A 15669-nucleotide genomic window follows, 5' to 3' on the forward strand; every position below is an offset into this window, starting at 1 on the left:
TCGGTCAAATAAGCTGCTTTTCCCAAAGAGCACCAGCAAGAAGTTTATGCTGAATGCAACAGCAGCCGTAAGCAAAGACTGTAAATAATTACAGTAACCCACTTCGGAAAAGAGGAAACATCTCTGAAATATTAACAGGGCAACGAGTCTTCTCTAAAAACCAGCTCTTAAGTTTTCAACAGCAACTCCCTTAAGGATTAAGCTGTTTGAGATTCATAACAAATATATTTGTTGTTTCCAATGTCCCCTCACGTACAAACAAAAACTCACCTACCACAAGATTTAAAGTTCACTACGGGGAAAAAAAAAATCATAGAAAAAACATTTGGGTTAATTCTAGGCCATTTATATTTGAGGCTCTACACTACTAAGCTCTTCCTCTTCAGAAGTAGACAGACATCTTCATCTTTTTTGATTATGTAAAGGCAATATCGTTCAATATCAAGGAACAGGAGTCATGAGTTCCAAGGACCCGACATGCCATGGCATCTTCTTATGCGTTTACCATGATCTGGCATTCTTCTCATTATCAAAAGCCTCTTGTGTCCCTCTTTCCCCCACCAATACGCATTCTGGGGAATAGTAAATGTGGTAAAAAGCTAGTTGATGTATGTTTACGAAGCCATTTATCTAAATTATTACGTTCACTCCAGTCTTTGTTCGGAATTGTGGACTCCTAAAATGTATTGAGCACTAAAATTTGAGTTTATATCATTAACTGCTTCCATTAGCTTAAAATTATTAAAACATTTTGGAGAATTCATATATATCATCAAAACTAGAAACAGGATACAATGTGTTTTTGAAAAATCCTTAAGAACAGAAGTTTGCATAAGGAAAAAACTAAGGTGGGTAACAATTTTCTATCTTCTACATGTCTTCCCAATTTATACAGGAGCAACAGGGCAATAAAAGTGGATTTTAACCAAAACAAAAACAAAACAAAAATATAGTACATTCATAAACACATAGGATTAAAAGTAATAATTCCAAGAGAAGATAATTTAGAAAAATGCATTTAATTATAAAAAATTTTTAAATAAAAAAGCAATGGCACAAATCACCACAATGTTATTTAAATGATCATATCCACAGGCTGCTCTTATAATTACATGCTAAAAATTTATGACTGTTCTCATTAACAGCATTTTCCCTCCTAACTGGAGTGACATCAAGAGCTTCTGAGAATGTGTAATTTTCCCTAAAATACTAAAAGTATCATAAACACAGTGTGTGCAACATTCATTTACATCACCTTTTATTTACTACACTCTAAGCTCATAAAATATTGAAAGTTTCTCACTTCGTTCCTCTTATTTACAGTTCAGAGGCTCATCTCTTGTCACAATATGGTTTGTGCATTAAACTCCCTGGGAATAGTACTTCCTGCAGCATTTTAATAAATTTACTCTGATTATTTAAAGTACAGAAATAAAAGCTTGTTCATAGGACTGTGTCATACCCAGAAAAAAAATAATTCTTCCTGCAGCCTTATTTATGAGCTTAAAAAAATAATAATTCCCTGTTTCAGTACAATACATTCCTAACCATTAGTGGATCAATACCATCACGCGTGTTTATGCTAATATGACGATAGGCAAAGCCAGCTAAGACTTCGTAAATCTCACTTAGGAGAACATAGCATACATGAAGTGATTTGGCTTTCACTCCCTTGTTATCTGTAATCCAGTTATTCCACATGGATATATTTTATCTATTCTTAGGATGGACGTATTTAATATTTGAGTAATAATTGGCAGTCTCTGACAGTTTTATTTTCTTGATAGTGGATACGGTTCTGTGCACGTGTCAGACGAACTGAAGACAATGCAAATCACTTCGTGTGATACAGCAAGAAGCAGTGGGATGTTCTCGTTGGAACAAATGATTCAAAGGGAAGAACATCAACGTTCGATAGTGACAGGAATACTGTTGAGTTTGGTCTGTTTTCGGATGGACTGTCTTCACGACTCGCCAAATACCTGGTATTGGCGATCTTCTCGGTTTTAAAAAGCAAACCTAGTTGGGGGAAGGCAGACATGAGGGGGAGAAAAAGGAGCAGCAGCACATATTTCTATGGATATGGTTTTAGGAGAGAAAAAGGAGGAGACGGGAGAGAGCATGTTCTCACATTAAACTTACTGTCGCCTCTGGGTACCTCTCCCAGAGGGTGATGGCCACCAAGCTACCAAACTCCCTTTCCTCTCGCTCCAGAGATGCTGGTTTGCTCATCATATTGTTAACAATTAACATAATTCTGGCAGCAGCACAAATCTGTAACTTTTTAAGGCTTCAGGGTGTCACTATTCAATGGTGGGGGACATTTGAACAATAGGAGAGTCCTGCCATTTGCACGCTCGCCCCAGCAAGTAGTCTCAGGAAGTCCTGGTAGATCTGCAGCCTCCACCTCCTAGGATGGCTTTGACTTTATGACCCACTCGGCGCTGGGGTTGAGCTGGAACAAGTCCTTCATGTACGCGTCGTCATCAAGGCAGCGTTCTCCTACCAAAGAGACACTGGGTCAATTGAATATGGTGCAGGGGCCGGGATGCAATGTTAAGCTTATTCCTCATGGTTTAACTCTGAACTCTTACAAAATTTCAAAATATCCCTCCATCCTTTACCTCCCATAACATTATAAGACTTGGCCAAAATATTGAAGTCAATTTAGGAGGCTTTCTCCAAAGGAACGGGTTTCAGATTAATTTAAGAAGTTGAAGATACTTTGCGTGAAGAGCTCTGAAATGGCTCATTCACCTTTATCATGAGTGGCAACAGCTTTGGGTCTACCCAAGTAAGAAACACCACTTCATTCCCAATTTCTAGGAGTAAAAATGCAAGATCAAATATATGAATATTTAAATAAGCCTTGCTAATAAGCTAACAATTCCAGGCTTCTAACAGTTGCAGTTTATTCAAATTGTAAGAGCAAGCCCTCATATTCCCACGTTAAACTTTCAATATTTACTAATCCTTTTGTGTCCCAGGAAAATAATTCCATAAAACTTATCTTAAAATATTTCAATTATTACTTTGAATTAAACACTCTTTATTTGTTAACAATTTCACCCTGTGCCATTTTCGAGGGTCAAAATAAAGAGAAAAATGTCACTTTAACTTTTAATAGGGATGAGTACAACCCACTGATAACTAAAAACGGGCATATAAAATATAAGGCACGGTCAAAACTAATCCATTCATTCTATTTCTATTTCTGAAGTTACCAATGTGCTTGTATGCGTACTTGTGCATTTTTGTGTTTGCCTTCGTGCGTGTGTGTGCATTATTTAGAAGGCAATCAACAATGGCAAAAATAACTTCTGCTTTCACTAAAAATATCCGTACTGAGCCATAATAAAAAACGTAATCCTGGCCTTAAATTAGCTCGGCTACTTCCTTTATTAAGATGTGATGTAAGCATATAAAAAAGAAAGTTGTTTTGAAAAAGTTCATTAACGTCCTAGAAGCAGCTACTATTTTAAGGGAACTCGTCCTTGCTGAGGTTCAACGCAGATGGACCTTTGCAGGGAGGAGCTCAAATAGAGCCTGAAGAGAAAAAGACCACTGAACAAATCCACAATATTCATCATCAACTTCTATATGTAACTTCTGATTTCCGCCCCCAAAGATACAAATAATAACCACCGGCAATGTCAAATCAGCATATGTAACACAGAGAGAAACAAAATGTGCTTACCAATATTTCCTCCAATTTCATACAAAAAAACTTCCCCTTTCTTAAGAGTCTGGGCAATCCCACTATTAGGGACAAAACAAACTGATTAGTTGTATCATCAAACAGCTTGCAAGTAAATCACTTTAATGTGCTTGGGGAATTCGGGCTTGTATGGGAAATTCATAACCTTAGACACACTGTAATTATCGAACATTCGTATTTTCCCATCTGTTAAGTGTGCCAAATAGGTAATAAAAATGTCATACCTGTAAATTAAAATAAACAAATGGACTCATACATCTGAAGGCAAAATAATAAATCAGCATCTAAATTTGTAAAATTAAGAAGAAAAGTAACATCTTCGTGGCCAATAAAATCATCAATATGACCAACTGCTTTGCCAGTTGGCAAAGGGGCCAGGAAGGTCCTCTTAAAACTATAAGAAGAAATGTTTCCGCCTTAGTTTTTACACTGCATTTAGTCAGTAAGTATCCACCACATGTTTGCTGTGCTGACAGCTCACAGTACGCAAGGTGAACGTCAAGCGTAAGACCCGGTTCATAACCTTCCTGTGCTGACTGTTCAGGTACGAGAGTTACATACGCTCGAAGCAGAAGCAAATAGTCCTTATGATGGCCTCAGAAGTAGAAGATGCATTTGCAGATTTGTGCTCTTCAAAGAATAAACTCTTCCAGAGTATTCGGTTCAAATAAAATTCAGCAGTTTTTCAAAACTCTGTATACAAGAGACCTGCTAAAAATTCAGACCCAGAGCTCTAGAAGCTGATCTCGCACATTTGGATCAAACCAAAGAACTTGTTTCTCAAAAGCTCTCTAATGGATTGTGACGCCTAGAAGGCTTTGCGGACCACTCCTGTAAGGCCCTGAAGACACGCTCCCCGGAACTGCAGACGGAAGAGGAGACCCGACTTTCATTCGAGCCATCGTGTTGGGAAGCAGCGTCCCCAACCTGTCGTCCGGTGACTCGTCCGGGTTATCCAACTCCAGCTACTCTGTTGTCTGCAACATGACAGACACTCGGGGCTTTACATACACCCACACTTAAGATCCACCTGCTGACTCGTGCCCTAGCCAAGAGACAGCTCGTTTTATTCCAAACCAGTGTATGCTTGTTTTTAAAATTAAATAATAATTATCTTTACTTATAATATAGACTATGATGCAATAAACTATAATCATAAGAAGTCATTATTTCTATGAAAACCAAGCTGAATGTCTTGGGAGACTTGATAAGACCATTTCTCCAGGATCTGGGTTCTTGTTCTACTTTAAAGAAACCTCAACTAGATTTCCTGGTAAATGCAAGCTTTGGGTCATGCTCATCAAGAAATCTAAAATTAAGGAAAAGGCAATGGCCTTTATCAAGGCTGGTGAGTCAATGTGAAATTTATTGTATATTTACTTTATGTAAATAAAGTGTGTGTTCTTGTCTTTGGTGGAGAAAATAGGGGAGAAAAGGATGGGGGAGGTAGGGTTTCCAATGGTCCCTACACAGGAGGAATGCAAAGGGGAGGGGTGGGGAATGTGGCGGAAGAGAACATATTTATAAACACTGAGGGTTTCACTTGTATGGTCCGAACAAGTAGTGCTATGTGCTCACGGTCACTTCCCCAGCTCATTATTGCAGGACAAGGCTGGTCCTATTAGGGTCTACTCGTAAACGAAAAGCTTGAGGCTTAAGGAGATTACAAATCTAGCTTAAAATGAAATAGGAAAAGATGGCATTTGGATCCAGATCATCTGCCTTCAGCACCCCCAGACGTAAAGAAGGGACCTGAGGAATGGCTGGGGCTGGGGGTAAGCAATGGGCAGAGATGTTTACCAGACTTTCCCGTAGGTGGAGCAGGATGGGCATGAGGGAGGAGGCAGGAAAAAAATGGATCTGGGGCCCCTGGGGGGGGCTCAGCGGTGGAGCATCTGCCTTCAGCTCAGGTCATGACCCCGGAGTCCCGGGATCGAGTCCTGCATCGGGCTCCCTGCATGGAGCCTGCTTCTCCCTCTGCCTGTGTCTCTGCCTCTCTCTGTGTCTCTCATGAGTAAATAAATAACAACTTTAAAAAGAAAAAAAAAACAAAAACAAAAAACAGATCCCACTGCAGGGGGGCAGCAAATGCTCGTTTAACAAAAGCACCCCAAGCAGAAAATCCCAGTATGCGGAGGATAATTGTCACAAACCTTGTGCTCTCTATAATGATATGCCCAGGACTAGCATGCTGTACCCTAAATACTAAAGTCACGGTTGGCCTGACAGTCTCATCTTCCGTCACCACAGTATAGCAACCACAGCACAGACTGAACTGGATGCTTGGGTCCTCAGCGTAGACGCTGTGTCAATAGCTGTGTCTGGCCCGAAAGGGCTGCTTAGATCTGAAGTGTGGCCAGATGTCCTTCGGGCACCCCCTGGGAGCGGGTGGGCGGGCGGGCACTCGTCCCTGGTGCGCACAGCAGCAAGGGCTGGTGTGTCCCAGGCCACAGCAGGGAGTGGGGAGGACGGGGGCTGATTTCATGAAGCAGAAACCCTCCAGGGAACCGAGGCATCCAGCTGCTCTGGGGCTCTGCACCGCTGGCCCCAGGTCCAGGATGGCTTCTGGAACCTGGCTTGTATGGACAGTGTGGAAAGGGCAGCCTTTGCAGGAGGAAACCATGCATTCAGAGTTCAGCACCACCACCTATGCAAGGTGTGACCCTGCAAAGTCTTGATTTTCTCATCAGTTAAACAAGCAATAGCCATGCATGCGTCATGGTGCTGCCGGGGGAGCAGGGCTGGCTCCCCAAGGGCCCGGGCCTTACCCACATGCCCGTCGTCTACGTCGCTGCCGTCCTCACTGCTCAGGCTTGGCTCTTTCCCCAGTTTATGAACCGGGAGCGAAGACATTTTACAGTGTATCTGTATCCCCTTCCGACCTGTGACAGCCTTAACCAGAGCAGAGGCCTGTCAAGTATTCAAGGTGCTGTATTAACTCCAGAGAGGTTTTGGCACAAACCTCCGGGGCTGCCCTTGGACAGCACCACGCGGAGAGGACGTTCCGTGGAAGACCAGCACACAGAATTCCTAAGCCAAGACGCCCGGGCCCTGGATCTCCCTTTTAAGACATTTAGAGTAATTTTCAATGAGTGGAAATGAGGGCGAAATCATTAAAATAATAACTTTAGCTAAAAATAATTAAAAGGGCAAGAACTAAAAACCCAACCTACCTGTTAAAGCTCTAAAATTCCAGAAAAAAAAAATACAATATCTCAAGAAGCAGATGCTCTGATATTATCAGAGGGATGCCAAGGGCTCCCACAGGCCGCCTCCCACGCCCACCAGCCTCAGCGCAGCGGAGATGGCTGGGCTGCGGCCCCCCTGCGGCTCCCCAGGGCAGCGTTCCGGGTGTGTGGGAGACGTCAGAGCTCCAGGCACTGCGTGTCCTCCCTCAATTCCTGGTTTTAAATTTCGGCATTTCTTTTTATTCGTCATAGCTCATAGAAAAAGTTGTATTTTGTATTGTTTGTTTTAATCCCACTGTATCTTATCTGGCCATTTTCCTAACAGCCTACGCGTGGTGATTAACCTCCGATCAACATATTCTAGAAAGCCTACTGAGTGGTCTCAGGGGCCGAGCCCGCTGCAGGCACCGTGAAGGAATGCTCACACATCCTGCTCCAAACAGCCTCGACTCACACATAAACCACCTCCAATGCACTCGACTCATTCCCACAGTCTAGTTGTCAAGTCTGCTCTTCTTTTCTGCTGGGAAGACCAAATTTTGAAGCACTTCACATCAAACGTACTTGTTTTTTTTTTTTTTTAAGGAAGCGGGGGGGTAGGGAGGGAGAGAGCACGCGTGTGAGTTATGCCACGGAATGATTAAAACAAAACAGGCCTCTACCTTTCTTGGCTGAGAAACCTGGCAAGCACATCACTGGCTTTTAGTTCTTCAGTTAGCTGTATTGCCATGGAAACTTTCGAGAGATGGGGAGCTTGCACTCGAATCACTCCCTGAGGAACGTCAGCCTGCAAAGCAATAATGACATTGGAACGAAGCTGGCAGCAGCTGCAACGTGGAACTCTGTACAATGCATTACATGGTAAGTGTGCTCAACTACGACGCATTTTACTTCACTACATAAAAACCTTAACTACTGTATAATGTAATTTGCTAAATTACATCAAACCTCAAATATCCTCTTAATGGTGATAGGGGAACTTTATAATGCCGATGCAGTAATGCTTAATTATTTTTAAAGATGTAAAGAATGACAGCAATAACCATTACTGCCATATTAAGTGCTGATTTCTGAGTATTATCTACTAGAGAGCGCTTCTTCATGTAGCAATTTATGAAATTGAATCAGAAAGAAGTTACTTTGTGTGCTCTCGCAATGTATGCATTTTAAAAATCTTCCTGCACATTGACAAAATCTCACAGAAATTCTTGCTCCTGAGAGCATTTAAAAAATCAAAACAAAAGAAACATACATTTCTAAACGTTTGTATCTCTCCCGCTCCTCGCTTGGTGAGTGGGTTCACATGGCGACCCGCACGCTCTGACCCCAGGTGACCGATTCTAAGTGCTCTGCCGATAGGTGTTAAGAACTGTCTCTATGTTGGGGACTATCAAAGATTGTGAGGACCAGCAAAACATGAGCTAGGACATTCAAAATATCCGGCTTAATTAATTCTTGGTTGTTCTGCCACAATAAATAGTAATTTAGTATTTATAACTGTATGTCACGTCCTTAGGACAAGCAGCACGCGCAAAGGCTTTACAAAGCACTTCCTACAAAACCCTGTTTAATTAAGCTAAAACTCACTAAGCATGGACTGCGTACCAGGCACTGTTCTATGTCTACTCACCTAGCAGGTAATGAGACACACGCCTTCTAGTATTTTTTGTGCTCACAATATCATCTTTTTGTAATGACCATGGTCTTGGATTGCTTTCATTCCCTCTCCCCACACCAACGTAAAGCATGGATACACCAGGAATGGAATTAATGTGACTTCTTTCAAATTTCAACCAAAATAACATGGCTTTAGAGAATGAGGCTACATCACAGTGCAGGTGCCTGCATGAGACTTGCACGTGCTTCTCAGTAACCTGCGAATTGTTGTGCGAGAACCGCCAAGGGGAGAGGCTCAGGCGAGGCTGGACACGGAAGCGTGGGATTGTGCAGGACCACGGCGTTCCCCCCCAGAGGGCCGCAGGCACCTGTTTCAGCTGTGGGGACACCACAGAGGCCCCGGGCCAACCTGGGAAACCCTGCTCCCTCATCTGACCTCGTGGAGAACACTCCATCCAGCCAAACAACGCGGGCCAGCTGGAAGAACCTCCGTGTTCCTAGGGTCCTTTAACTTCTGTCCCTGGGGAAGAGGCTCAACCCCACCCCTGAAGGACACCCAATCCCAACCCATTCCCAGAGCCCTCAACTCCTGCTGCCGTCCCATTGGCCTGGCCCCTTGGCTTGGTTTGCTGACTTTCAATTTCCGGGGCGTAGATTTTGGTCCGACAAAGTAGTCTGGTCTCTGACCCCCGCCCCCCCACCCCCCAGGATGCAAATCTAAGTTACCTTTTTCCTTGATTCTGTGGCAATTTGTTTTCATTTGTAACATTTGGAAAATGAGCGGCTTCTTCCAATGGACAGGGGCTTTTATTTGGTTGTGTGCATTTTTTTCCTTTCACAGCAGCTATGAAATCAATGGGGTACCTTCTAACTCAGGGATTGTGCTGCACACACTCTTCCCTTGGGTTTCATCACTAGCCTATGTCCCACCGTGATCATTCTACCTGCTGGCCCGGCCTCACCTGCTTCCTTCTAGGGGGTGGAAAACAAGAAGCTGGCACAGAACACAAATGTTGGATTAAAATCGTAATAGCAACAGTCAAAGCACAGAGTCTGTGTTCATAAAATCCTAATCCACCTTGTCCACTCAATTAAGCAATAAATATCGGTATTTTGGATTCTCCGTCCATCTACTATTAGTATGGAGGGCCCTGAATAGGGGGCTAGGGTTTGCAGACACCCGAATACTTTATGCCCATTCAAGAAAGTCAGGAAATCTGCTCAAGTCACGGTGCCACATATCCTTACGTACAGGTTCTTCTTTGGCAAAAATAATAGTGGCAACAACTGTTCCCATAATTATATCCCATCCAACAGTAAAATATCAAGAAGGCTGGCAAATCTATGCTGACTTTTAAAGTGAAGATGACAATAAGTCTTTACATATAGGAGATCAACCAAAAAATGAGTTACAATACCAAAATGATCCAGAAAAATAATTTCCTGCCATAGAATTCAGGGACAGGACAACCTTCCTCTGCTCCCGGCCTTTCTCTCCACTATTCCCATGGTACATTCTATTGTTTGGGCCAAAAAAGCCAACCAACATGTGCTACAAACACCCAGGCTTTCCTATCTTGAAGTTCGTTCTCCTCTTCTGTAATATCTCCTGCTATCGATATTTCAAGGCCCAACTCAAATATATCCAACTCCAAGGAACCTTCTTGATCCACAGGGTCCAAGAGAACTTCTTCCTTCCCCTGAGACTCTTTTATGATGGGGTTCCACTATAGGATACCTGTGTTCTAGCTACATGCCACATGACTGCGTCACATCTGTAGCCAGCTATCGAATACTTATTGATGGCATGAATCACTCAAAAACATCTCTAAGAATGCTATGCTAACATTATTGTATTTCTCGAGAATAAAATAACGTACACTGACATGTATTTCCTAAATAGCAAAAAGACTGTCTTAGGAACATTTCCTAAAAGAAACAAATTGCCTCCATCTATCACATGATATTTCCTCCATGAGTGAGAAAAGACAGGCAGGGAAAGAGAGGAAGGAAGGAATTCAAGGTGTTACGAGGGACCCTCCAGTCGTTTACTTCTGCAGGGAGTCACCGATGTTGGTGTGCAGCTGCTCGTGGATGCGGCCACTCTTCCTACAAGACCCCTCTAATACGTTGGCATGACCTACGCTTTCTACATGTGTTCAGAGACGGTGCCGGAGACAGTACAACTCTGCTCCCTTATAAAATACAGCAGTCAGGTCAGTGTGGTGTTGGGGGTCACACCCAAGAGCAGCACATGTGACACACATGGGAATCCAGAGTCTCTCTGATAGAGTTTGGAAGGAAGAGACTCAGGGCCAAGCTACTGAGGACACTCGGGAGTTCTCATGTGTATGTGGAACGTCAAGGAATCGCCGTATCCTGGCTCTGGAACAGATGGGGAGTGGCATGGGTCCAGGTGCCTCATGGAACCTTCCCCCTAGTGAGCAGAGGGTGGAGCTAGGCCAGTTCTGGATCAGCTCTAGCCCTTCCCGAACCACTAACTATACTATTTTGACTCCTTTCACATAGAACTGGGGTGCCTGGGTGGCTCAGTGGGTTAAGCGTCTACCTTCAGCTCAGGTCATGATCCCAAAGTCCCACGATCGAGCCCTGAGTCAGGCTCCCTGCTCAGCGGAGAGTCTACTTCTCCTTCTGACCCTCCTCCAGGAAGGAAGGAAGGAAGGAAGGAAGGAAGGAAGGAAGGAAGGAAGGAAGGGAGGGAGGGAGGGAGGGAGGGAGGGAGGGAGGGAGGGAGGGAGGGAGGGGAACTGGGATATGAGCGCCTGTCTAAACCTTTTTTTGGCTGACAACGGCTCACAGCACCTTCCTAGGTCGACTGGTCACATTCTTTGACAACTAAGGAGACTGCTCTAGCAGGGAAGCTGTGTGTGCGCGTGCGCACATGAGTGTCTAGGACAGGAACAGTTCTTAAGTGTTTCCCTCTGTAGTGATACATTCCATCCAAATTCTCACAATAACACGTACATAGAAAAGTCTGACTCACTTTGAAGCTGCCATGCCCTTCACTATTGGAGAAAAAAATGCATGTAACTGGCAGGCATAATGGTTAAAGATGGAGAGTTTAGAAGCTCGTTCTGGAAACCTTTTTTTCCCCAGATATCTTGACAAGGGTGGCCAAATGATATTTGCTAAAGACTATAAACAATAAATGATGCCAAGGCTCTAGTTTAAATGGTGTATGACAATTTCTATTAAGCTCCAAAATCATGCTACATCAAATACTCAAGCTATTAGTGCACTAATTACATTGAGCTGCCAAGCTTTGAACAGATACAACAGGCATGATCATTAAGCCAAATAGTCTGTTCTTAACTTGAGCCACAGTAATAACTGAACCTGTGAATAGTATAATCTTTGTAACTTTCACATTTTTTTTCGTGTGTGTCTTAACAGCTGTGACTCTCTTATTTTTTTAATGTTTATTTTTGGTGTGCTGGTGAGCTGAAGTTATGTGATGTACAGCAAGACTGGAGAACAGTATTTCACTAACACAACCTTAAAATTTAGTCACAAAGGATTTTACAACTTACAAAATAATTTCTTACGCATATAAAAACTGTTACAATGGAGAAAATCATCTCATATGGTCCTCACATGTTTTATATATTGAACTAAAGAATATTTTTAAAAACAAGATTTTAGGGCAGCCCGGGTGGCTCAGTGGTTGAGCATCTGCCTTTGGTTCAAGGCGTGACCCCCCAGGGTCCTGGGATCGAGTCCGTCAGGCTCCCTACAGGGAGCCTGCTTCTCCTTCTGCCTGTGTCTCTGCCTCTCTCTCTGTGTCTCTCATGAATAAATAAACATAAAATGTTTTTTTAATATATTTCATTTCTTATTATTTCTTATTTGGTTAAATAGAAAATGACTTTAGCATTTCTTCATAACATGTAGATAAACACTGCATTGCTCATATTTTTGCACTCTAGATTAGAAATTCAGTGTCAGACCTTTAAAAAATATTAATTTATTTTTTTCATTAAAAGCTAAGTTAAATGTAAGCTGACATTTTTAATGCTACAGAAAAATATTTTATCTTCAACAGGGCAAAGTGAAAAAACAACTTTCTTAAGAAAGAGAATATAACACATATTTTAGGAAATTAAACAAGGACATTTTAGCAAGGTGCCTTAAACTAAAATGGCATATTTATCACCTTAGTCCGACTGGAGGTGAGACATGAAAGTATTCTCTACCATCTTGAACTGCCTAAGTCCTGACTATAATAGACCCTCTATTATCCAAATGCTTAAACTTTTATCCAAATCAGATTCAGAGACTTTTAAAGAACCTGAAATAGCTTCTATAGGAATATGCATTTAATTTACAACAAAACTAAGTTTTTTTTCCTCTAATATGGTATTCTTTATGTACTATAATAAAAATCACAAACGTCTTCAAAAAAAAAAAAAAAAAACAAGATTCTGCGCTTGATACTATACTGTGATTTTCCACGTAAGTCCCCAGGTAGATCCAGACACTGTTTCCAGACCTAAAGCAGATGCTCAAAACAATATCTGCAATGATGCTCTGGGTCAGAGCTGTTAAATGAAACCAGAAATGGAATTCTAAACAGGGTTGTGACCAGACATGCAGCCCTGGCTATAAACAATCCAGAATCCACACCGCACTGCTGTCAACTCCAAGATTTTCTAGAAGAGAATGGCAGAAAGTAGCAGCAACAGATTTCTTTTCCAAGCCCCAAATCCTAAATGTTAAAAAAAATTTTTAAGATATTTATTTATTTATTTACTTACTTACTTACTTACTTATGAAAGAAAGAGAGAGAGAGAGAGGCAGAGACACAGGCAGAGGGAGAAGCAAGCTCCATGCAGGGAGCCTGACGTGGGACTCGATCCCAGGACCCCAGGATCACACCCTGGGCTGAAAGTGGCGCTAAACCGCTGAGCCACCCGGGCTGCCCCTAAATGTTAAATGTTATAAGATCATCTTGGACCTTTTAGCAAGTCAGGTAAGCTCTCTAAATATGGGTTCCTCAATTATAAATTTAGGGTGTGACATGAGATCATCCTGGGCTAACACTGAAGTTAACCACAGAGGGAATATTCCCTCTACCAAGGAGGGAAGATGTGAGGAGCTCAGCTTATTTGGCAAAATCTCTTTCTCATAAATGTACAGCTTCCGAGGGTGCCTGGGTGGTGCAGTACGTTGAGCATCCAACTCTTGTTTTTGGCTCGGGTCATGATCTTGATCGCATGGTGGGTGAGACTGAGGCCCAAGTCTGGCTCCGAGCTCAGTGCGGAGTCTGCTTGGGATCCTCTCCCTGTCTCCCTCTGCCCCTCCTGCTCGTGCTCCCTCTCTAATAAATGAATCTTAACAACAACAAAAAGTACAGCCTCCATTTACGCTGAAAGGTGAGCTTGAATGATAGTAGAAAAATCACAGATCAAAGTCCTCAATGGACTTGAGACCTACATGATTCAGCAATTCATAACCAGATGCTCATCAAAGCAGCCCCAGGCCCTTATAAGGCAGAGATGCAATGTGAAGAAATTATGGGTGAAATGACAGGATGTCTATGATTTCCTTATAAGTACTAGAAGGAAACAAGGTGTGGGAGACAGGATGGAATGAGATTAGAAAAATAGGTGTGATCACTGTTGATAGGTTTATGGGGTTCATATACTATTCTGTTTTTTGTATCTAGGTAAGAAAAAATCCGTAATACAATTAAATATAAATTTACACATACATACGTACCCAGTGGGGAGAATCATACTCACAGTTTTTATACAGTACACATGCCAAGGTCCTGCTCTGAGAGGTTCTGACTCAGTGGGGTCCAGGGAGCGGCCCAGTCATGTTTTATAAAGAATGCTACTACAGACAACCCTATTGCATACTCTGGATAAGATAGCATCAATCTGGCCCTACCTCTCATTTTATAGCGGAAAGTAAGGCGCAGAGAGATAAAATGATTTGCTATTAATGTCCCACTGATGGCAGAGCTAGAGCTATATCCTCAAGCCACAACTTCCAGTACGTGATATAGAGCATATATACCCGTGTGTGTGTGTGTGTGTGTGTGTGTGTGTGTGTGTGATATCAGTCCCAACCACACGTTGAAGGCTGTCACAAAATGGTTATTTTTAATGGTCTACCATTTTGTTGTTTTTCACCAAGTGTTTCCTTCTGGTGCAAATGATGTGTTCTTAGTATTCAAGAAAGTCACATTTGTATCAAACAACTTACTCATTTAAAAACATTTGTCATATTAAGTAGATACTGTGTCCCTTACAACCTGGTTCAAACTATTAATTTATCTAGTCAAGCAAATCTCAATAACATGAACCCTGAGTACATATGGTCAGCATTAATAGCATACAGAATGCTTTAAAAATATATATATATATTGCCCTGATGACTTTTCATGATCTACAGTCTTTTGTCTTTCCTTCCTCAATCCCTGGCAATCTGGCTTCTTCCAACCGTAGTTACTGACAGTGCTTTGGAGAAAGTCAGGAGTGACCTTTCAATGCAGAATGCACTGACCTCTGCCCAAAGTTAGCCTTCTCCAGCCTCTGTCTAGCACGTGGTACACTAACCAAGCTCCTTTCCCTACCCATCTTCGTCCCTGGGCCTCCAAGACGCTGTAATCTTCCACTTCCTCTGACTTCCTACTATTTCTTGGCCTCTTTGACCAGCTCCTCTTCCGTGGCTCACCACTAAAATATTGGCATATTTGGCTTCCATGGCAATCTCTGTGCTGATCCCAAAGGCACACCTCCAGCTCTGGGCCTTCTGAGCTACAGCCCCGTGGAGCCAAAGTGCTTTCACACAGAGGGTCAACTATCCATGTCAAGAACTGACTACCTCAATTAAGAGTCCGTTCCTTTTGCTGAGTGCTTTCTATCAATGATAAAATCACCCACGGTAAAACCAGCGAGTCATTCTAGATTCCTCCTCATTCTACATTCCTCGTATCCAGTTAGTTTCCACATCTTGTCGGTCCCCCCAGCTCACACTTAACACTTCTTTCCATTCCCATTGCTGGGTCTTGGCACGGCCCAGGACTGTGGTTAAAAGCTATACATCGAACACACGTTAATAATGGCAGTCCTACGTGTTCACTGTATTACTACCCACGAGCTGGGACCCAGGAACACA

At 42.6% G+C, this 15669-nt stretch overlaps 1 protein-coding gene across 1 annotated transcript in view; it reads right to left on the reverse strand.

Moving 5' to 3' along the window:
• Window positions 1-1006: 1006 nt before the first annotated feature.
• The window catches only part of ARHGAP18 (Rho GTPase activating protein 18), a 118846-nt gene continuing 104183 nt past the window's right edge, over window positions 1007-15669 (reverse strand). The window contains 3 exon segments of the mRNA NM_001286967.1: window positions 1007-2502; window positions 3698-3759; window positions 7569-7693. Of these exon segments, the coding sequence (NP_001273896.1) occupies window positions 2411-2502; window positions 3698-3759; window positions 7569-7693 (279 nt within the window). The 3' untranslated portion in view covers window positions 1007-2410.

Source organism: Canis lupus, chromosome 1 (assembly GCF_011100685.1).
Source record: "Canis lupus familiaris isolate Mischka breed German Shepherd chromosome 1, alternate assembly UU_Cfam_GSD_1.0, whole genome shotgun sequence".
Classification (NCBI taxonomy): Eukaryota; Metazoa; Chordata; class Mammalia; order Carnivora; family Canidae; genus Canis; species Canis lupus.